Consider the following 24,081-nt stretch of genomic DNA (forward strand, 5'->3'; position numbering starts at 1 on the left):
AGGTGCAATTTTCATAACAAAATACTTTTTGGTACAAGTATGGTAGATTAAACTGACTTCCGGTAAGTTAACGTAACCCATGTATTATGGCACATTAGGTCAACAACAGGAATTTATATTTTTATATGCAGTTATAAAAGTCATACAAATACATTTCTTTTTTACAATGCTTAAAGCAATCATGAACAGCTTTACACCTTTAAAGAACATACAAATTTTGTACTTTAAAATGGCAGGTTTAATGTAATTACTAAGCCTCAAGCATCTGTTCTAAATGCAGCTGTTAACAGAAAGAGCGTAGATCAACATCCTAAAAACAATTTGTTGTACATTGCAAGGTCCTTTGTGGGATATTACTATAAAACTTAGTATAGAAGCCAGGGAAAGTATTGAATGAGCATATATGGATTGAGGTATTGCATTATTAAAGCTTGTGTTTTCAGGTACCTAAGTTGGCCTTTAAGATCTAAATCAGAAAGCAACAGCCCAATACCCTCCCTCATGTAGCTTATTCAACTTCTGTAGCTTAGGTTGATCACCATCATCAAAAACATGTAGAAGTAGGTGTTAACTGATAATTTATGCCTTTTTGGCTAATTCACCCTTAAAATGATGACAGACTGCAGTGATTCAGGCTCCTTAAAATGCCACTGTGACACTCCCTTGACAGGACAGATATAAATCTCCACAGATCTTTGACCAAAAATGGTCATAAGTTAATCTAGTAGAATCTAATTTTTAGGCTTCACTACAGCTTGGTGCAAGGTTAAGTCTAGCGTTCAGAACTTGTTTAGCTATTTTCCAATATTGCTATCTCATTCTGTAGCCATTCATGGGCTACATGGGCCAAGTTTTTAGACCTTCCCTGTATAGTATTTATCCGTGGTTTGCTTATGTCCTGCTACAAGGAGTCAGGTTCTCATTGCTGTTATGAATATTTGCACATCACAGACCCTAAGTAACTCTTAGCTACAAGTGAGTTCTGAAATCTTTGTATGAGAGCGTGGTGTTCTTCACCAAGCCCGATCTGTGCTTTCAGTTTCTGGTAAGGAACCAGCCTAATACCTGAAAGCCTGATGCTGCTCTGCTTTAGCCCCGCTTCTAGCTGCTTGTGTACATGAAAACAAGCATATGCTGATAGTGGACACTGGATTGGGCGAACAACTGTAACAGTCGCTTTAGGAGTACAATGATAGGAGACCCTCTATAGAAAAATGTTGAGTGAAATCTACTTCTCAGTAGTTTTGGCAATATGTGTTATACAATACTTAAACAAATTCTACTTTATAGCCGGTATTTTACACAGCATCATAAATATATATTAATATTTTTCTTCCACAGGTAATAGAACACAAGGTCTTTTTTCCTTCTTCAGTATTGCATAGTCTTAAGAAAAGTTTGAGCAAATAGGCATTTCAGGTTTCCAGTGCAGGAGAATTGAACACAGCTCATATATCTACACAAGGATGGCATTTTCTATCTGTTTCCTCCGTATTTGGCCACCCAGTCTGTTCTTCCATGTACTGGCTGAATTGCTGGTGGGCGAGTTAAAATAGTCACGTTTTTTGCTGCTGAATTGAAAGTAGGACCTGGTAATGGAGGATGAGCAGCTTTGGTTTTCCAGGAATAATCTGAAAGGAACAAGAACTCTGAATTAGTTACGACTCAACAGGTATTTCACTCTTTTACACAGAAAAGAATGAGAGCTTAAAGATAACCTGTGGTACACAAGGATGCTAACAGAGCAGGATACTTTGGTCTGTGACATGCTGTCTATACTTGTTTTCAGATAAGGTTAATGTTTCCTATAGTTTGTGTATGTTATTAGTCATTCTCATCTACTGGATATTTATTTTGCATCAATCCCGTGAGAAAACACAGACTGAAATTCAGTGGAAAAACTGACGTGTCTGTCTACAACTCTGTATCTCCTATTACAAAACAGCTATAGAATGGAAGCGTTCTTTCCTTTATGTCATATTTGAAAAAACATATAACATTGCTAAACTTACTAAAAACCAAACAGCCTAGACTGAAGGACAGCTTCTGGAGACCCTCTTGTTCCTTTTTGAGATTTTACACCTTTTATTCCCCTCCTCCTTAGCTGAGAACTCTGGTGTATGTGGTGGTGAGTCCTCTTCATCTCCATTTCCCATTTCTCTACTGATTTCATAGGATCTGTTCCAAGTCCTCAGTTTTTTGGTTTTTTTTTTTTTGTTTCTTATATTGGCATCCACCTGGTCTCAGGCACTGTGAGTAGTGCGCTACTGTAGTGCACTACTTTATTCCCGGCCTTCCTACTCAGATTTCCCCTTTCTGCATTTCAGATAGTCACTGCTTCCTCAAGCTTCGTGTGATTATAGTAATTGCCCTGCTGCAGGGGCTGACTGCTCATCACCAATTCTGTCATTTTCCCCATGCCTTTAAAGTCAGTCATTTGGGACCTCTCATATATAAAGAAGAAATTCTATTGGGATTTGTGTGTATAAGAAATATATATAACTCCTACTATACCTTACCACTGTTTCCTTAGCATTCCTCAAGTATGTTCTCTGCCCCTTCCATTCCTGCTTTTGTAGTTTAGTCATCTTTTATTAGGTCTCACTGATACTTTTTTTTTTCTAATTACATTTAGCATGTCATGGATAAAATACTTTTTGTGTGTGTGTGTGCCTACATATCATTCTGTTTCTTATGAAAGTCCACCTATTTTTGGTGGTATTTTTCAATCCATTCAGGAACGGGTGCAGATCAAGACATTTAAAAAGGAGGAATCTCAAGGAACTGAAACTGGGGGTCAGGTCCCCACCTCTTTGAAAATTAATACTGTTCCTTTTTATTGTAGGCTGGCATTCCCTATCTTTCATCAGCAAGTACAATTCCAGCCTACTCTTTCTTGGCAATGAAGGTCACTTTTCTCGGGTCTTGGCATTGCGTTTTCCACAGAGAAATTTATCTTTTATACTACATTACATTATTTAAATTATGGCATTAAAAAACTTAACAGTACAAACGAAGAGAGCAGAAACAATTGAGACCATAACTTATTTCAGTTTGGGTAATACAAAACAAAGGGTCAGCAAAAATGTTAATGTTCAAATACCGACAGATAGGAGATAAAACCTGCCATTTGCTTCATCTTTATCTCTCTTCCCCTGCAAGTCTGCAGAGTTTCGGCTAAATATAAGGGGTTTAAGCAATAGGATTCTTGCTCTTCTCCAAGACGTGGAACAGTCTCTTAATTGACCTCCATCTGCTAGCCTTTCTGACTTTTACTACACGTTTTCCATTTCTAATTACAGATTAACAGTGAATTTATTTCCCTTTGGATCACCATACGTAATTCCTTTTCATTCTCACTATTCACAGCAGTCTAGAGATAGTTGCAGATTTTGTCCTCCTGTGAACTTCTTGATCCACACACTGTGACAAATCAGAACTCTCGCTGTTGTGTTTCAGCAGTGAGTTGATAAGATAATGAAGTGTAGCTCCAGTCTTCCCTGGTGGGCTGCTGATCAACTCAGACTCAGAACATGCATACATCTAAGTGTATTTTATACATGTGTGCCATCTCTTGTCTTCCCTCCCCCTCTCCTCACAAGTCACTTGCAAGTCTGTAAGGGGAACAGGTAACTTAGAAAGTCAGCAAAAAGACAACATTATTAAGCAGGACCGTATCAGTTTGGTCTGCCGTAGGTCCTTTATTTAAACAATTCATGACCAGTTGAGGGCCTTGCTATTTTCTCTGAAGTAACTAGAGAAGTGTGCTGTTTGGTTTGGACAACAGTTCTAAATCTTCACTCGCAAACCAGTTTCTCCTGCAACCTGAGGACTTCTGTTCATCTTCTCTGAATCAGAAACATACCAACAAAGAAGGTGCTCAGTATGTCATCCACACTGCAGAAGATCCAAGGTAACATTTACATTCAGAACAGATTTCACGTTGTTTTTAACTGATGAATAGAAGTGTCTTTTAATGTCTTTGTTAACGCAATGTACAGCTACTCCATTACTGTATCGTAACTATTAAGAACTGGCCATTTGCATTCTCATCTGGCCACTGTAAGCATAGATCAGCATCATTCAGTTGCATTAAGTGACATTAAGCTGATTAAGAGACCCACACAAGACAGCCCCAAGCTACATGGAAGTCACTGTCAAGAAAATTCCTTCAAATCCACTCAATTATAAGGCTTTTTTAAAAACTTGAATTTATCTATTTTGCATACTTAATAGTTGGTGACTGTATCAATTTCTACTAGCTACATAAACCATGGATTTATATTTGTGTGCAGTCTATGTGACCATTTACTATAGAGTTGTGGAGTTATATATTTTTACAATTTGCTTAACCCTTCACCACTAAAGAACAGTAGTTTAGCAAATGATCCAAACCTAGAATTACAGAAGGTTTCCACCTTTGTTTTCTCTTTTACCTAACAAATAATAGTAGCAATAGTTTCTCTATCAGGACCACCTCTAGACACCTACATTCAATTCACTTATGTTAAAAAAAATTTATGCCCAAGAATTTTATTTACAAAACTTGAGGAAAACCTTCCTAAGGTGCTCTTTGTCTCAGATATGTATAGTGAAAGGATATTTCTTACCTGATACAGGTGCACCAAGAGGGGCTAGCTGTATCCGTTGTCCAGCTGATCCAGCTTCCTTTTTATGAAAGGAAGGGATGTATACTCCTGATGGGTTGTAAGCAGCCCCACTTACAAAGCCAGGATTTCCTGTTGAAATTACAGAGGTTCAGTACTTTCAGTTGCATTCAGAAAATCTTGCCTAGTCACTTTTATATAAGTCACTTCAAAATAACATTTGCAGCACCACAAGAGAACGAAGTATGAGCATTCTTTAAAAACTCCCTCGTGCTTGTCTGTTGAAAAAAAAGTATATGTCCATTCTTTGCTTTGTACATTAGTTGGACCCTTTATAGCACTTAACAGACTGTGTAAGTTGCAGATCCAGTACATCTGATCTGCAATTCAGCAAGAATAAAGACAAGAGAGGGGGATGAACATTTAATTAATACTTTCATTAAACTTAGACCACAGAGAAAGGTTTACCCTGAGGTTTAGCGAAAGGTAGCATCTTACCTTTTACGCACAGCTATTTGCTCTACTGGAAGCTGGTTTAAGCACTTCAGTATTTGAAAACTAGTGCTCAACAGTACTCTTGTTCTCAACACGTTCAGCCTAAATCTGTCTAAAATAATGGAACCAAACTGCTCTTGTGGGAAGCGGTGCACCGCTTGAAATTGACTTTGCCAGTTCCACAGTTAAAGGCCTGCTATAAAAGTCAGACGCAATTACCCTCTTTCTTTAATCCTGGTTATAATTCTATTGTGCCTAGTTTTGGTTCAGATATTTTTTTAAAGAAGTGCTACCTTGGGAAGGTTGACATAACCATCCTCATTTGGAAGCTGAGAAACATTGCGCATTTATATACAAAATTAGTACTGAAATTATTGCCTAATGGCAGAAAGATCTGTAACAATACTTAAACTCCCTGCTCCAAGAAAATGTCTTACTTTCTCCATGTCTGTCATCACCTGGGACAGTGTTAAGACTGCGCTGGCACAATGTCCAGAGAGAAATGCTTTTCTCTAGTGGTGTGGTTCTGTATTCTGTAGTATTAAATTTATGAACTACAAGGCCATACATAGTAGTTTTAATTTGACCTTTATCAAGTGTGAGCATTTTAATCATATTAATATTCAGCATGGTTTCAATGGTAGTTGCAGTAAAACATGGAATATCTGATTTGACAGATTTTCTGTCTCCTAAATCTCTGCCTTCGGTGCAATCCCAAAATCTTCCTCTTCACACAAATACTCCCAGTTTTCTGTGATAATTTCAGAGCTCAGAGCAGTGGATCTATAAGCTGCAAAATTGGTAATCTACAACCCCAAAAAATTATCCTCCAGCTGTGTTGGGTCATTGCATACCTCCCTGTTCAGGAGTACTAACAAAAAAGCATTCAGATAACTCAGTTTTCCTAGTGTCCCCAAACTGTTGCTTCTATGAGTTCCACAAATAGTTGAGTCTCCGTGTGGCTTCCTCCTTGTGTCCAGTTGATGCCAGTCTCCAGCACAGAAAAGAATGACACAAAAGGCCTGGTAAAAAAATATAACTTTAATAACGTATTCTAATACAATTTAACTTTCTTGTAGTCCTTAAGTTGTTCTTCCTTTTCAGGAATTTGCCTGAAAAACAAAACAACACAGTTTTAGTGGTTCGTTCACCCGCCTGTGCACATACACATTCTCTTATTCCCCCAGTGCCTAATTATTTCACTGGGCATGGTTCAGAGCTCTGACGGCTCAGTAGCATCCCTTAAAATTCTGAGGTCTGAAAATAAGAATGTGACAGGCCTCAATATAACTTCAAAAAGACTACTTCTGTCTTCTTCTTACCTACAGCTCAGGAAAGCTGCCTATCTTGTCAAAAATTGCTCAGCCACTTTTTGGTTCTCCTTACCTCTTGATGTTCAATGTCCTTTATGAGCTTTCCTGCAGGAAATGGAAGAGTGCAGCCAGGAAGAACAATCTGGGTGAAACAGAGAGGTCTGGAGCGGTGATCTTTTGTTGGATGAGAACAAGGGAAGGAGGGAAAAAAAGTTCAATATAAAATAACAAAATAACTACAAATAAAAAAAATAAGCCTACTGAAAAGCACAGTTCCTTACCTCTAACCGCTGCTGTACAAAAGAAGGGGTTCTTGCTATAGAAGTATTGATCCATCAGGCATCCAGGAGATCTGGCAGCAGGTGTATAGGGAAGTACTCACGGCCGTGATGTCAGCAAGTGTAAGTGTGGCCAAGGCCATGCCCCCTACTTGATTCTTCATAAAGGACAAAGTCATTGAATTGTTTGAGCTGGGTAGTGAGTTCAAAAAACCCAATGAATAGTTGTAATGGGGCATACCACACAGGCAGTACACCCCAGAGGGGTCAGAAACTGGGGGAGAGGTGAAACATTCCAGCAGCTTTACAATGCTTGCCGTGAACAGTGTGTTTGGATACAAACTAGGCTGCCTGGAAACCTGAGTTTCCACCCTCTTACACTAAGGTAGCTCCACCAAAATCTCTGCAATCACAGGGCTGTAAAATCAGTGTAACACAGAGAATGAGAATGCAGTCAATGGTGCAAGTCCCGAGTGCTGTTAAGAACAAGCAGTTCTTCAGGAGAGATGCATATGCTGCTGCTTTAGGAGCGCTTCTTCACCATTATCCGGCAATAGTCCAGTGACACGCGGTGGATTATAGTTAGGGTAATAAAATACTCTCTGTCTTTTAAAGCACAGTTAAGTGCCAAGAGTCCAGAAATCACAATGAAGAGACCATGATTTTACAAAACAGATTACAACTGAAAATGAAGTACATGATCACCTTGAATCTGCATTATAAACGCATTTTTTTTACAAGAAAATGTAAAACATAAATAGGTAAGATACAAAGAACCAAGCTATAATTGCTATAAATTACCTTTTGGATCCTCTAATTTTTCATTCAACCTTTCTTTGCATGATAGCTTTTCAATAGGTATAATTAAGTTCTCATCTGTAGACAAAGAAAATGAAAGGAAGAAAAAGATGGAAAGACAGAACTTTAGAAAAAGTGTATGAAGAACATGGCTACGTGATGTAAAAGAAATGAGGGAAAACAAAGCAAGAAAGAATAAATATCTGACATTTTTGGAACTTTTGTCTCATTCCTATGTTTTCTCAAGCAACTCTAACAAGTTACTTTACAAGGTCCTTTCTAATAATGGAATAAAAATGTAATTTACCAACAATGCAATAACATTCCAGTCACACAAATGCCTAAATCACAAGTTTAAGCACTTAGACCTATCTACAAAGTTGACTGATCATAACGTTATCATTCTTCACAAATAAATCATTTGTAACTGTTTGCTCTTATCTTATTTCACCGTAGGGCAATGTTGTGGATGAGGAAAAAAAAAGAAGCACTTAAATAAACTAAACATAGTTATTTAAACAGTAAACAGTACAGTGTCAACTTTCAAATCTGTCAATATGAAAAAAGTAAACATATATAATTTACATGTGTTGTATTTCCGTGATGGGTGCTGCAGCTATCCTGGTTTCATGTGTGTCTGTCTTAGATGTTGTTGACTCACCAGCATATGAAACATCACATGCAATTTAAGATACCGATGGAAATGATACCAAGTATTTTCAAACATACAAAATAATCAGTTTTAGGTTTTATTTTCTTTAAACTTTTGGTAGACATTCAAAGTAAGCCAGCAAGACAAAAGCAGGATTTTTACCATTAGCATCCATCTTAATTTTATTTTCAGTGCAATTCAGTACGTAGATGTCTACTGATGCATACTTTTGGAAACAGCTCTTTGCTTTTTTGTGCCTAATTGCCTTGCAAGACTATTTTATGAATATATTAATTAATTCCAAGGCACCTGGAGACTATATTTCAGAAAATAAAAAGGTACATATGATGATTGCTTAAAAAAGTCTCTTGTATTCCATAAAAATTCTGGTAGGCACTGTTATTTTTCCACTGCAAAAAACCTTTCACATAATTTCAGATGAACAGCTTACAGCTCACCTGACTTTCAGAGGGAAAATCAGGTTCGTTGATACTGCAGAATGGCTACTGAAGTTCTATTAGAAAGGGGTGCAACATCTGCATGTAAACAAACCTGCTAATGTTCTTTCTCTACAAGAATTTAAGGCTAGGTGGTTTACTCGCATTAAAGTATTTGGGAGTGACTCATGCTAGCTGGACAATGGCTGCAAAGTTTTTAAGAAGGTAACCTCCCATAACAGGGTGATGGGACTGTGTACCTAAAGTACAGGGCATGGTGGTCAGAAGATAGATTTTAGTCTCGAGTATGATGCTTTCCCCAGTGAAATCTTAGATAAGATGTTTAACTAGTCTTAGTCTTCACTCTATAAAATGCTGATAATAGTGTTCTTCACAAAATGCAGTACCAAAAAGCGTCTTGCTGCAAATTCCTTGCTGAAAATAAGGGTAATTTTCATGCAGCAAAGTATTTAGGACAAGCTAGTAGATTTCTAAAAGACATGTTTAGAATATTAGGCAGTACTTTTATTACATGAGCACACCACCCACCGTCTTGTTTTCAGATGTGAGACTGCCGTTTGATTGTGTTCCACGGCACAGTGACCAGGCAGTAATGAGGTCAAACTATTTGCTTAAATTAACACAGTGAAATAATGGTCTAAGAGGATTATGGACAAAATTTGTCTTGATAGAACTTTATAATAGGGCTGGTCTATACTTCCTTTACGCTCTGAAAGCAAAACACATAGTTTACGTATGAAGAAGTTGTTATTTTAAGAGTCTGTCATTAAAACAAGAAAAAAAAAGTTAGCTAATAAGCTAAGCCTGACAACAGAAGTTAAACCAGATGGTCTTAACTAAATTAATTAAAGTATGACAAGATATAAGTGACCATTTTTAATTACACTTTTACCTGTAGTATTTCTATTGAAAGCCACTCCTCCTCCAGTGTGCGCCAGCGGTTTAGAAAATAACTGGTTGTTCCAGGTTCCTTGTGATCCTTCTTTACTGACTGCTACTAAAGAGACACTCTTAGGGTTTACACCTTAGAAAAGAAATTATGGAAAATGTTATAAATATCAATTTTCAAGCATCATTTAAGCAATGAAAAATGTACGTTTTTAGAACAATAAAACAACACTGAATTATTTGTGGTATAACATAAACACCATTAATGTAAAAGAACAATGTCCATTGATTAGGTCAGATTTTTCAGCCAAACCATGAAACCTAGAGACACTGACTTAAAAACAATTCTCTTCATGCTTTCAAGAGAACTTTTCAAAGCCTTTTTAGTACAGTTACTTGTTTTCCATAAAACCATAATATCATTATTGATACTTTTGACTCTCAAACAATTAACACAAACTAAAAATACCTATCAAAAACTAGGGTTCTCAAGGCTGAAAATAAACTACTTCTTCAAGGGATAAATTAAAAAGTAGGACAAAGAGGTTTTGTTACTTCAGTATGTTTGAGCATTACAAGAACACAGCATGACAGCAGCTCCCAGATCTAGCAGTAACAGAACTAAAGTAATATGTAATACGGATAAATAACAAATATGCTCCTTGGAGAGCTATTATTCTCTTAAGTGCTGAAATTAATTATTTTTTACACCTATGCATTTATCATTGAAAACTCTACTAAAATCAGAGAGACATCAGAAAAGATAAGACATACAGATGAGCTTTCCATTTGTGTTACCTTTTGATAGGGAAGCTTCCCCCGGCCCCCCCCTTTTTTTTTTTTTTTCTTTTTTTTTCTTTTTTCTCTTTTGGACTTAAACTGTTGAGTCTCTGGGCATCCTATTTAACATTCAAGAAGTGATTTCATATTCAGAAGTCATCACTGGCCTAATGAATTTCTGAGGAATTAGTGATACATTACAACAAAACAACTTGCCTGACAATCAGGAATTTCTCTGTCAGTCACCTAAATTCTCATATGTGGATTACAGTAGATGTCATGATACACTTACTGTAATTGTGCAAACTATCATGGTAATAAAGAAAAGATACTGAGACACCAAGGAAATTATTTGGTTATGGAATATATTCAGAATAGTAACTGAAGGAAACATTCCCTTTTCTTTCTCCTCCTTCCCATTTTTATTCCCTAGCAATTACAGCATTTCATGTTATTTTCCTGATAAAATCACCCAGATTTAGACCAAGCTATGTATTTACTTTTAAGGAGGATGACTGCCTTGGGACGAGAAGTGAGCGTGTGAATTCCTACCAATGCGAGTGGCTGATACTTCTAAACACTTTCTACGAAGAAGGGTAACTGAGCTTACCAGAACTTTAATCTCAAAAAACCCCAAACCTCCTGACACTGCAAAACTGAAAACTATGCACTGTATTCAATTCACATTACTGAGGGTTTTATGTATTACTGGTCATAAGAGGGCCTGTGAACTTCTACGGTGTACAAGTAGTGTTGAGCTCCCTTCTACAGTTACATAGTCAGGAATTTCTGCATCAATTGTGATATGTTCTGCATAAGTCCAAAAATTGAAAATTTAGCCTGGTTACGAAAAGCAACATTATCCAGTGTGAAATCCAAAGTTCAAATGTACTGTACGTAGCTTGTTCACAGCTTGTATTTTCATATGTTTTGACTTTTACCCTTACCAGGTAGATATCTTGATTGTCTTAGATAGTACTGCTTTGCTGATGTATTTGATCTTCCAGAATCATTTCTCATCAGAACCTTATTTTCCCCTCCTGGCTGGATACAGCATGAAGCTTTTGGTTCTGGCACACTAAAAAATGAAAAGTGTTCAAACAACGTGACCAACAACTCAGAATACCAAAAGCTGATCCTAGCCCAAAGACTACAGTGCTCTTTTCTTATCCTGCTTTCATCACCAGTATTTATTCTCAGAAAGAAACAGCCAAATCTCATACCTCATGAGAGTTTGACCTGGGACTTTGAAGTAAAAAGTGTATTCCATGCTACAGAATAAAAGCAAATGTGGGTAACTGTGGCAGAACTTAGTACCAAGCTTAACCGACAAAGGAAGTGAAGTTAGTATATCTGATTTTAGTAAAACACACAATTTCTTAATAACATGACAAACACCTAAACCATACAGTGTCTGAAAACAAATTTGATTCAGTTTGGATATTACTGGCACAGTCAACACCACACCCAAAGCAGCTCTGCTCACGGAGCTCTTTGCATTCTTGCAGGATTTTGGTGATTTAAGTTTTAGCAAATTTGTCTTAGTTTATAAATCTACTAGACACTGTTTACTAAAAAAAATAAATAATAATTATGTGATTTTATAATTATAAGACTTACCTAAAAAGACATTCCTTGTTTTTCTTTTCTTTTAACAGTGCAATGCTAGGCTTCTTTGAACATGACATTCCAAATTCAGTGTCATCCAAGTCATCCCAGCTGTCCACAGCCTTTACCAAAGTCTGACCCCATCGTCTTCGGCAGCTTTTAGGACCTACTGCACCGTTCTGAGGGCCATTAGCTGCTTGTTTCTATTTTAAATAGGAAAAAAAAAAGCTTCAATTCAATTCTAAAATTTTGTATTTTGTATCTAGTTCACTTCCTGACTACCACTTAAGAATTTTGAGGGAATTTTTTCCATTGTGTTGTGCCTATTTTGATCATAGAATGACTTTAAGCACAAAACATAATAATAATGCCAGCAGGTATTTTGAGCGTAGCTCTTTTGGACTGTCATCCTTAAATTGCTCAAATCTACCTGAAGTAGCGAAGTTAATGTTCTACTTGCAGACCCAGTTCAGTGCTCAGCCTCTACTACTGGTATCTTGCTGAACTCATGCTCTCAACGGTGGTAGATGAACCATCAAGAAGTAGGGCACAGTGGTGCAGAACCTTTGCAGCAATCACACTCGGGGTTTAGAAGTGCCAATTGTTGTGGCCCCAAAGTAAATGCAGTAAATAAAAAAAAGTTAGTTGGGCCTTTCCTTAACATTCCCTTCCAAATAAATTATTAGATTTTAAAACTGTCCTTTCATCTGACTGTTTGCTTTCCAGTATTTTCTGAACACCTATTATTTTTAGCATACTTTATATTGTAGTTCAATGAGTATAAGTGGAAAGCAAAATGAAGATTACAAACCAAAGTTTAATATTCATCTTGCTAAAAATCTTACTTGTTAAATTCTTACAAGCTTAGGAATTGGATGAACTTTCTCAGGTATTTTCCTGCTTGAGGCAAGCGAAGTTCTCCCTTTCCATTTCTGTACTGTATACTAACAATATTTTTGTGAATTGTTTCTCAAACGTCAATAAACAATAGCTACTGTAACTACATTACTGCATAAAGATGTCAGTAAAGGCTATTATAAACGAACATACATTGTTGTTACAAGCAATCTAGTATTCTGATTTGCTGTAAAGTTTCAGTAAGTGGCCAGTTATGTCCTTAGTTAGTACCTAACTATCTGTATTTCCTCAAAAGAAAAAAAGGAAAAGTATGACAATTTTCAAGGGAGCGCCTGGTTGAATATATTAAGAACTCTAAAAAAAACCACCTAAGTATTTGTTGAAGACAACTTACTGGCGATGAGTTTTTATTGATCGTTGGAAAAAATGGTTGTGCCTGTGGCTGCTGCTGCTTTGGTACTTGCTGGTTAGCTGTATTCTGAGGCAACTGAATTTGCTGGAGAGGCTGGTGGTTAACCTTTGACAGGGGCTGTAGCTCTGTTTTGTCAGGTGCCTCAGGTGAAGACAGAGGTTCTGGCTTGGATATAGCTTCCAGTTTAGGTAAAGCTGGCTTTGTCTCTGTTGGCTGAACTGGTTTAATAGGAGTCTGCTTCTCCAGATACTGTGGAGGAGGTCCTAAAACTTGGCCAACTTGAAAGTAAGGGTACTTCAAAGCCTGGAGAAGAAGATATAACATAATAATGTTACTTCAAAAAGTGGACTTTGGTAACCTCATCAAGGATCTAAGCAGGTTTATGGAGCAAGCTCTACAGCACAGATGCAAGATGGATGCATGAGATCATATGTAAACAGTGTGTACTGATAACTGTCAGTTCTGTATTTTAAACTCTTCCTATCATATAATTTAATAAGACGGATGTACTTGTACATGTTACAGCAGTCATGTCCTTTCTTTCCCGCCTTTCTTCTAGGTTTTGTGGAGTCTGTGTTTTGAGGTGCATTTTACATTCCACACTATTCTATATTAATGCAGTAATGAATTTCAATCTTAAAACAGGTAGTCTCCACTACCTTTACCACATGCTTTATTACATGTTTCCACAGCTAACTACATTTTGGCAACTTGATGAAGTGCTTTTTTTTTTTTTATTAAAAAACCCAAAACCCAGAAGTGTGATGATTGCCATTTAATACTAATGTATGGGTTTTACAATTAGAGGATGTTAACAAGCAAAGTTTCTCCCTCGTTTTCTTATCACCAGCTTTCCCTGTTTTTTGTTTTGCATTGAAATACATTCACTGTGCTTGCTGTGCCTTCATGGTGTTTACTAAGAAACTACAGCATTTGTCTTCAGGCAGATGTGTATTTCATTCTTCTCTGACCTTTTCACGTCCACGACTAGATGCACAGCACGGACATACCTTATTAGCACAGCTCCTCCTATATCAAAACACACTCTGCTACTCCTGTGTAGGATCCTACTCTTTGTTACTTCTCAAAGAGATGTTCTGCCTCAGCTACACTTGAGAACTGCTGTCTTTGTACACATTTCCATGTATATGCATTAAACTCTCCCTTTTGGCTGTGGATTACACAACTGCTGCAGCTGCTTCCTTGACAATTCACTCAGGCAAAAGCTGGTTATTTGCTTTCATAAAGCACCATGCAGTATTCTGTGTAGAGATACACAGCACCGGACTACAGTTAGGTCTCAGTGGCTGTAACAATAGATATGCTTTATAAAGTGGAAAGAAATGGTTGCTGTACTTGGTACCATCTGCTTAACCACTTCTGAATCACTTAAATTACATCCATCTTGCATAACTTGCAATATGTCCTTTTTCTTTCCCAATTGTATTCCCCTTTTATACTTTCTAAATAGGATTGCATTAGGTATGAATAAAAAAAAAAAAAATAAAAAAAAAATCAGTAGAATGTAACCACCTTTAGTACTTGAAACATGTTTTTTAAAATTAACTTGGAGAAAAACTGTGACCTTTGCGACCTATTGGTATGTTCTTCACAAAGTTCTTTCCTTATCACTTAGTAGTTTATGTCCCATCTCCAAGTAAAAATAATCCTTAGCTCTTCTATACTGCATTCCATCTGCAGCATCACAAAAACCAATGCTGAATTTTCAATATCCCCATTTGTACAGATGGGGAAGGAAAAAGAAGGCAGCAGAAGTGACTTAGAGTTACAATTCGGAAATTTTCAGCTCAGATTTTTCTCTATCCTGTACAGAGAAAGTTTTAGAATATGCCAATACAGAAGACAACCTTACAGAAATACCTAAAGAGTTTATGATGTCTGCTGAGACAGGTTTAGAACTTTCTCTCCTCACTACTCAGTCTCATTCCCACCAAAGTGTTCAAAATGGGTAGACGTTTCTCTGGCCATCAGTATTATGACAATCAATTGCTTTCTGTATCTACAATTTTTTAACAATGCAAGAAAATTCAGTCTTATACTTAATCATTCAGGTGCTCAGACCTGAGTTGCTGTAGGTCTCTTCTTTGGATTCCAGTTCAGCATATCACTCATAAGCTGTATTGCTTCATTGCTTGCATTTGGGATTAGAGTTTTTAGGCTTATAGGGACACATTGTGGGAAACGGAAATTCATGGCAGAAGCAAGGTGGTATCCTTCTGGCCACTCACTCTGTTTCAAAGGAAAGAAAAATAAGCACCAAAAAAGAACAAAAACTATATATCTTTGAAACATTAGATCAAATTTAATTTTATGCAGCTTGAGTCACGCGTGGTTTGTGTAGCTCCTTCCTGTATAGTGGAAAACAGGCATTCCTGTTTTCCATTACAATTATTACACCACCAGTGAACGCAGCCCTTCGCTAGCTCTCCTGTAGGTAAAGCTGTAATCCCCACTTGGATACAGTCCACCTGAAGGAGAAGAGAGCGCAGCAGTACCAGGAGCAGTACCGAACATCCCATCTACCACAGAAATGAGCTCAAACAGCTGACTTCAACATACCTTCTTTTATGGCAATAGTAGAGGTGAGGCCCTTCCACCTAGCATACCATGGTTGTGTAACCATGATGAAACCTATACAATATACCACTGACTCCACCATTAAGACAGTCAATGATGAAATTACAACTAGACACTACTGCAACAGGAAAAAGCCACGACCACCAGATTAAATTTTTTTTTTTTTTTAAGTGTTTCACTTTCCAAAAGTAAACCCTGAAGTCCTTTGCTGCTTGATAACTGCATTGTTTAAATACAGAACCATAGGATTATCAAAGACCTCAAGAGATCGTGTAGTCCATGCCCTTGTCCCTTTGTGGTAGGTTTTAGTCTCAAAAAGCTTCCAGTTCCTGGCACTCCAAAACCGCTCTAAACAGTCTATTCCAATGCGTAATTCTCCTCAGGATTAGAAAAATGCAGGTTTCTCTTATAACAATAAAAGACCATTGCTGAGTATGCTATCATCCATGGATACCAAGAAGGACTATTTGTTTCTTGTATCTAGAACAGCCTTTTTATACATTAGAAGGTGTATTTCTTCTCCTTTCTTCCCGTCTTCCTTTGTATAGGCTAAAGAAACCCAAACAATTGAATTCCTGGGTCTAGGCTTTTTATGTTTTTCTTCCTCTCCGGACTCTGATTTTTCTCTCTTGAAAGGCAAAACTTTAAACTGGATATAATATAGCAAGCGGAACAGAAAAATTAGTTCATACGTCAGTTGACAATACTCCCTTCTCTACACACTGGTATGGTATTTGTCTTTATTGCAACAAAACACTGTTGACATACAATGCACTATACAGCTCCTACATCCTCTTCTACAGATGTGTTAGCTGTATAGTTATCCCCAGATATTTAGGCGGATGATTATTCCTGCCTAAGTACAGCTGTCTACACACTACTAAAGAAAATTTTTTAAGCTATATCTCTAATTTTATAAAAAACCCTCTGAATTCTAATCTTGTCTTCTAGCATACTCAGTCCTTCCCAGCCTGCTATCTACCAACTTAAGTAAAATATATTCCATCAGAAGGCCTTTAACACAATTTAAAAATTTCATCAAATGCAGAATGACTCAGGAGTCCTATTAGATCTTTCATTTTGAATGTGAACCAGTAAAACTTACTCTCTGAATAAGGCTTTCAAAACAGGTATGCACTTACTGTGCAGTTTGTTTATATAAATATGCTGATGAGAATGTTATGAAGGACAGCATCAGAAACCTTACTGAAGACAATGTACGATATTAGTGCTTCTCCTCTATCCCCAAAGCTTGTTACACTGCTACAGGAGTAAACTGGATTGATTTGACAGAATTTGGTCTTAAGATACCATGTTAGCTATTACACATATTTTTATGTACAACAGTTTTAGCTCTGTTAACATAGTCTATGGTAATCAAAGAACTCAAATATAATTATAAACCAAGTCTGGTTAAAATAAGTCTCAAGACTTCAAGTGACTTCCTATTCCACCTCAGAGAATTACTTGTTCATTTAAATTAATGGAGATAGACAGACTCTTTCCTCCTCAGCTCCATCTCCCTCCTTTATTAGAGTTGGTGACATTCTATCTGCTAGAGGTAGTGATAAAGGAAGGATTTATAACAAAGAAGTGAGGGCTGAGTGTTGAACTGCTGAAGTGCAAGGATAGGATGGGAAACTAGTACAAGTGCAAAAATAAAAACATATTCCAATTTATGAAAAAAAAAAGAATTTGGAATTATTTAAAGTGCTATTGACAACCTTCAATTAATGAAAGTGCATTTCATTACTCTCCCCTTTTCAGATCATCATCAGCTTTTTCATTAAATTGTCACACCAGAAGTGTACCATCGCCGCCAGTACTTGAATGGTGCAACTTATTGCTTTATTTATAAAATAAATTCTGATAAAATAAATAAAGCAACATTTTATAAATAAAGCAACTTCATTTATAAAATAAAGGAAAACAGTTGCCTGTCACTATTTAAAAAACCCAAACTCACAGAAGTTGTTAGTATGCTATTATGGATTTAAACAAAGGAAGGCAAATTGGAATGAAGGTAGCTTCTGGGCATAATTCCTGCAATTCCTTATTGCAGGATAATGGAATAAGTGAAAATTAATGTCTGAAAAAAATGCTATTTGTAAAACTATCTGCAAAACCAGACTACTAAAGTAACTGTTCATGTTTTTCAGAATGCAGAACAGAACTTCACTTGTAACAAATGCATCATTTGTTGTGATAATTCCTGTCATAATATTTAAGTTCTCTTCTTACACAGTGATCTCCCTGAAGAATGCCTCAGCATTGTCATAAGGAGACAAAATTCCCAAGTCTGCCTAGCAGATGACAGGGGCACAAAGGAACTAATTACTGCTTCCTGATCCTAGAGGGCTAACTTTACAGTGTCTCTAACCCTTAGGGTCTTTAGAAGAGGCTACAGTTTGCTCTGAAATACTCAGCTGGTAATGCTCCCTGCATCCCCAAGCTTGCTAGTCAGGGAACGTCAGAGTGTAACCAGTCAGGATTTGTTTCTGTTCAACTACTTAACAAGGTTAGGGAAAAACCACAGCAGTCAGCTCAGCACTGCTCTGCTGCTACACACAGTGAAATCCTCTCTCTGATTGCCTTGCACTTGCAGAACTTGTTTATGCTATACATTGAAAATGTTCTGGATGGAAGCTAGTATGTTGCTCTTTCGCAGATACTCTTACTATACATCAAAATGTTCTTCTTACTATCTTAGGCTTGAGAGCTGCTGAAGAAACTTAACATCTGTGTTTGAAGACTCAAGTCTTAAAATAATGCTCATATTACACGTAATTTCTGATGCATAATTGTCATAGCGAGCACTGGTTTACACATCATAGCAATTTTCACTTAGTCTTCTAGACTCAGTTTTCACTTCCATAACGTCTCATCTGTTATTCTCCACCTCTGACCTTTTACTCTCTGCTCTGTCACGAGTTTGCACCTGTTTCTCAGTATGTTCTCCTGGATGTTTTCCCACCAATTCAAGTCTGCATGTTCCTAGCTAAGCTTAATCTATTTCTGTTTTAAGTTTTCTGTTCCTCATTTTTCTACTGATAACAGCTCATTTACTGGACAGGAATTATGCTATATTTTATACCAGTACAACGCTAATGAAATTGATGTTTTTCTCTCCCACCCTTAGATTTTCCAGGTCTAGAAACTCTGTGTTTAGTCAGTTATTTCACCAAGTTCTGTTTGCATCCTTACAGTACTGATAAATATCTGCCATCTCTTACCTTATTCTCCAAAAACCATTTATATTATATGGTCTTTTTTCCATTTATTCAATATTTTGAAGGTAAGCTTATTCTTTTCTTGTGTGTTCATATACCTGTTTGCTCAAACAACTTTCTAACGAAAGTAAATACATTTTTATATGCACTACCCAAACCTTCCTTGTAATTTTAAATAGTATTTAGCCTTTCCAGAAAATAATTGAAAATATTTCCTCTCTAAAATACTGCACATTTTTCCTCCATTACTGTTTATTGCTAATAGTATTTTTGAGATATCTGTGTTTGAGATCAAATGTTTCCTTTATGCTTTAAAAATAAGAAAAGCATAATTTGTCTTATTTATGGTACCTTCTACAAGCTCCAAATTCTGTGTGCCAGCCTAGAAGAATTACTTTCAGAAAAGGAAAGCAAATTGGCTGTGGCAAAATGAAATCCGAAGATACTTCTGATTTTCTTTCCGATATGCGTAGCTTAAAACAACTAAATTGAACAGTTTTATCTAGCTTTCATCAGAGGAGAGCAAGACTACACATAACGGTATGATATACAACAGGTGCTAATATATAACAAAAGACTAGCATTATATGTCTTAATAGAAGCTTAAAAGAAATACAGTTGAGAAAACCTTAAGTCTGCAAAAAACTTAGTAAAACAATAATTTATATGTACGTTGCAAAAGAGAGATAACATTCAATGTTTTATAACAAATTTATGTAACTTGTTTTTTGTTTTTAAATACAATTGTGTGAGTTTTTCCTAAATCTTACCTTCTTTGGAGTCCCTAATACTTGGCAAATTTTGAAGATTTCATCTACTTCACTTGTGCCTGGGAAAAGAGGCCTTAGTGTGTATAATTCAGCCATTATGCTGCCAACTGCCCACATATCAATAGGTGAACTATAAATAGACGATCTTAGTAAAACTTCAGGAGCACGGTACCTATAAGAATGGAAAGAAATAACAGAAATTAAAGTGGCAAGAGAAAGGTAATTAGTTAAGATAACGTATCAACTTATTAATATACGTACCACCTGGTAGAAACGTAATCTGTATAAGGTGGCTGAGATCTTAGTTCTCGAGCCAAACCAAAATCTGCTATTTTCACAAGTTCTGGTCCAATACAGAGAAGGTTTTCAGGCTTCATATCTCTATGAAAAAATCCTAGAGAAGACCAGACAGAAAAGAATAGTGAATTATTTTGTCATCATTTCCTAAACAGCAACCTCTAATAAAGTAATCCAAAATTCACTTAGGGATATTTTGGCAGAATACAGCTTGTTTGGTTGGTTTTTTGTTTATTTTTTAAATTCAGCATAGAAGAATGATAACCCTCCCCCAATAAGTGCACACATTTTCCCTCCAGTGATTATTGCACCAAGGTTCTTAAATTAACAAGTGTCATTAGCACACTAAGGAAAATGAATTGGCAATTGCAGCAATATCAAATAACAAACCAATTTCAGAATGAAATCTTTTGCAAAAACTACAACTGCTTTATCAGTTTTGGATAATGGAAAATTGAGCATCTGACAGACTTACTTGATTTATAAAATTCCTTCAATGATTTTTAGCTAGTTTATTTTTCATTGTGACAACCATTTGCAGACACAGACATATAAGAAATATCAAAATTATGCTACGGAATGCTAATATTAGTGATGCAGCCATATGGAGTTTCTTTAATGCTTGCTGTTGGCTTGAGCACCTGTATACCTGGACAGCGGATAAGTTGCTAAGCAAATAAATTCTGCTATTTAATCAGTACACACAATTTGTTATAAATCAATTTGATAGAAATTCACTTGCTACAATAAAGTGTTTGATTTCTGCATGCAGAAAATGAAAACCACTATAAGAAATTGGCTGAAATGATTACAGTGAAATGTAAATGTTCAAATTTATCATACCCATGATTCCCAAACACTTATGGATGTAACAAAATACTAATTTGTAACTTAGAAATGGCAGTTTTCCTTAAATTCTAATTTTCTCATTTATTTCACATAGAAATAAGGAAGGAAAAGAGAATGCTAATAATCAGAGAACAGTACGTGACGTTGATCAGAAAGATGTAGAAATGGCATTTTTGGGGTATTTGATAATACTATACAGAACTAATTATGTATTTGAATTCATCGACAGGCCTCACCAGGGTAGATGAAAGCCAATCAGAGATCACTGGGAACTTTCTTATTTCATTCTCAGCTAATATTTTATTGTCTTTGGGAAGTTTTAAGGAAACCAATGTGACGTGAAGGACAAGTACAAAATGAAAGAGTTGAGCAAGACAGTAAATTACCACTTTTTTTTTAAATGCAAAGGAGCAGTATTTGAGAATGCAGTGTGCAGACAGATATTAAAACTGGGCATTAAAGGTTTTCTAAGTGCTGTGAAATTTTTGTTGTGGTGAGCACACAGCACCTCTTATTTAGACTGTGTATGTAATTCCTAGAAAAGTTCCTATCTCTTAAAATATTTATATCCAGGTTGTATTTGATAAGGAGACTGTTTGAATTTCTTAGCGAACAAGTTATTTTAATATTTTTTTTAGATGTAGGATATCATATTGTTAACAAAGACAGGCCTCTGCTTTGTTTCTAAAATGATTGTTTCTTACTGACCTTCTTACTGTGTAAAAAAATAGTTAGTTACTGAGCTGATGTTACAGATAGTGGTAATGAGGAGACAACCTGTAGTTAATCACCAAGGATGGAATAACAAGAAGTAGTTAATCACTTCAAGGTTCTTCTATACGTCAAGTATGTACTCCTATACCAATTAGGATAGTTATGGCTACTTCAAAGAACATCCTTATTATCTTCAAGAAGTTGGCAAACTTACAGTAAACTTTTACTGTCCTGAGATGACTCAATACCTTAAAAGGATAATGTGAGGAAGGGTCTCCTTACCCAAACAACCACTGAGACACTCACACTTGTACAGAAGTGTTTTGCTGATGCAGCAAAATTTGATACGTCTGTGCAAAAAGACTATTTGGTCATCCTAATGAATATGTAAGCCTAGGTGGAGTGATGTATTCGGTAGGCGGAGTTATGAGAATATTTTGTGTATAAGTAATGGGTGAATATCCCCGGTAAGGTGTGCTAGATTTGTGGGTTTTCCCCTAGCACTCGACTTCGAATAAAGCAATATCTCCTCTCTAAACTACTTTTGGTTTTGAGGGCTTTTATTTCAGGTAACAATATTAGCTATAGTATCTCAAGACAGGAGAAACTGCCATCTGTAAAGTATCAATGCTCCTTAAATAGATCTTTTTAAGGAACAGAAATGCATAGCACAGCACAGCATACAAGTTTCTTGAGTTTTGTTTATTCATCTGGTAAAAAAGGTGGGAAAAAGTACTGAACAGTGTATGAATAATATCCAATGCTTTCAAAAAGAAAGAGAAAAAACTGATTATAGGAAAACAGTGTGTACCTTCAAGTATGGCTTAAAAATGCACCATACTTGAAACAGGTAAGAATAATTTTTATTAGAGATAAGTAATAGCTTTTGCCAGATATTTTTATTCATGTTATTACTGTGCATTACCCCGTTTTCTAAAAAAGCACTACATAGTTAAACTCTATAACGAAACCTACCGTGTTTATGGATAAAAGCTAGCCCTTGTAAGATCTGATACATCATGTTTCTGATGACCGACTCTGGGAACAACTTGTTTCTGTGAAGAAAGAGATTAACCACTTCACATAACTAAAAAAAAAAAATGTATTTTGAGAACACATGTGTTTCTTCATCTTGCACAATACATCACGAGCAAACAAAACCAGACCCATCCAGTTTTGCGCACAAAATAAGATAGATGCAACTAGTTCTCATCTCAAAACTCACTTGCTGCCAGGCCTTAATTTCACTCACTTTAAGTGCTGCACAGAAGTTCATGATCCTGTCTCTTCTGTAGAAGCTGGGTGTCAGTAGCGTGCTTGAACATGGAACGCACAGTAATGTAGCAAGGAACAGACTGCACCTGCAGCCCCATGGTAGGTGTGCTACCCAGTTGTAACCTTAACAGAACCCTGATTGAGAGCAGTGCTTCTCAGCTGCAGGGTAACATTGTGTTAATATCGCTAGCGACTATCTCATGGGCCAACCTAAGAGCTTTGCAATTAGGAAATAAAGGTGCATGACCATGCCTGAAAGAAACACACATTTAAGGCAAAAGTATTCAGCAAAGAGAAATGTCACTGAAAAGAAAGGTCCTATTCCAAAGTCCAGCTTGCAAGCCTTGCTACGTACTGTTTGTCCGTGATTGCAACATCACACAGTCCATATATAGGTATTTCTAATGAGCATGCATGCATATACATGCAGATGACCATCCCCACCTTAAGACAAATCCATGAGCAAAAGCAGAACGAACAGTGTTTATCCAATCCTTCATACATTAAAGTGAAGGCTAATAAAGAAAAAAAAAAGTATTTGGAATTTCTCTCATGGCTCTACACACCAAAGACATGCAAACTATTGTGTTAACAACTGAAAAAGCCTTATTTCCAAAAGGCATTACAATATGAAATATTGTAATGCAGAGCAATGCGGAATTCTACCCTCAGATAAGCAAGTGCAGCAACTCCTGTTCACATCAGTGGGACTGCAAGAAGGGCCAAACCCAGAAATTCCAATGTGTTCTTCAGGACAGCATAAGAATCATTAAATAAAGCATGATGGCACCCTATTTGTTCCATGAAAAATACATACCTGTCCTTCATTAACTGATAAAGATTTTCCTTCATGTATTCAAATACAAAGTAAAGGTGGTCATTTTCTCGTATGACTTCTTTCAATTTTATTACATTGGCATGATTTAGCTTCTTCAGAGACTGTAATAGAGCAAAATATGGCTTCAGAGAATTCAACAGTGACTTTGATTCCTTATCAGAATTAACATGTAAAAATTTCTAGCACAGAATTTACAAAACGTGTCCATCTGACAGTCTGTATTTATCTTGTAATCTGTGTCAAAGAACAACAAAATAGCATTTTAAATTAACTTCAAAATAAAAGCAGCAACAATATTAATAGTAGTTCAAAACTTCTATTTCTAGGGATTACATCATAGCTGGGGTGAAGATTAACACAAAA

The 24,081-nt window shown here is 36.4% G+C and overlaps 1 protein-coding gene across 6 annotated transcripts in view; it reads right to left on the reverse strand.

Annotated features, from left to right (window-relative positions):
- MAK (male germ cell associated kinase) overlaps positions 1-24,081 on the reverse strand; it is a 32,257-nt gene continuing 8,176 nt past the window's right edge. For 3 of the 6 annotated variants that reach the window (XM_054192115.1, XM_054192116.1, XM_054192117.1), the window contains exons 4-15: positions 23,698-23,819; positions 22,581-22,660; positions 20,007-20,139; positions 19,746-19,917; positions 15,230-15,397; positions 13,130-13,450; positions 11,890-12,080; positions 11,217-11,347; positions 9,494-9,625; positions 7,495-7,569; positions 4,611-4,739; positions 1-1,631 (exon numbers count right to left, since the gene is read on the reverse strand). In XM_054192115.1, the coding sequence (XP_054048090.1) occupies positions 1,477-1,631; positions 4,611-4,739; positions 7,495-7,569; positions 9,494-9,625; positions 11,217-11,347; positions 11,890-12,080; positions 13,130-13,450; positions 15,230-15,397; positions 19,746-19,917; positions 20,007-20,139; positions 22,581-22,660; positions 23,698-23,819 (1,809 nt within the window). In that variant the 3' untranslated portion in view covers positions 1-1,476. Of the gene's footprint in view, positions 1,632-4,610; positions 6,215-6,488; positions 7,570-9,493; positions 9,626-11,216; positions 11,348-11,889; positions 12,081-13,129; positions 13,451-15,229; positions 15,398-19,745; positions 19,918-20,006; positions 20,140-22,580; positions 22,661-23,697; positions 23,820-24,081 lie in introns of those variants that run through there. The other 3 variants (XM_054192119.1, XR_008464946.1, XR_008464947.1) reach the window with 3 other exon arrangements.

The sequence above is a fragment of the Rissa tridactyla genome, chromosome 2, assembly GCF_028500815.1.
Source record: "Rissa tridactyla isolate bRisTri1 chromosome 2, bRisTri1.patW.cur.20221130, whole genome shotgun sequence".
In the NCBI taxonomy this organism is placed as follows: domain Eukaryota; kingdom Metazoa; phylum Chordata; class Aves; order Charadriiformes; family Laridae; genus Rissa; species Rissa tridactyla.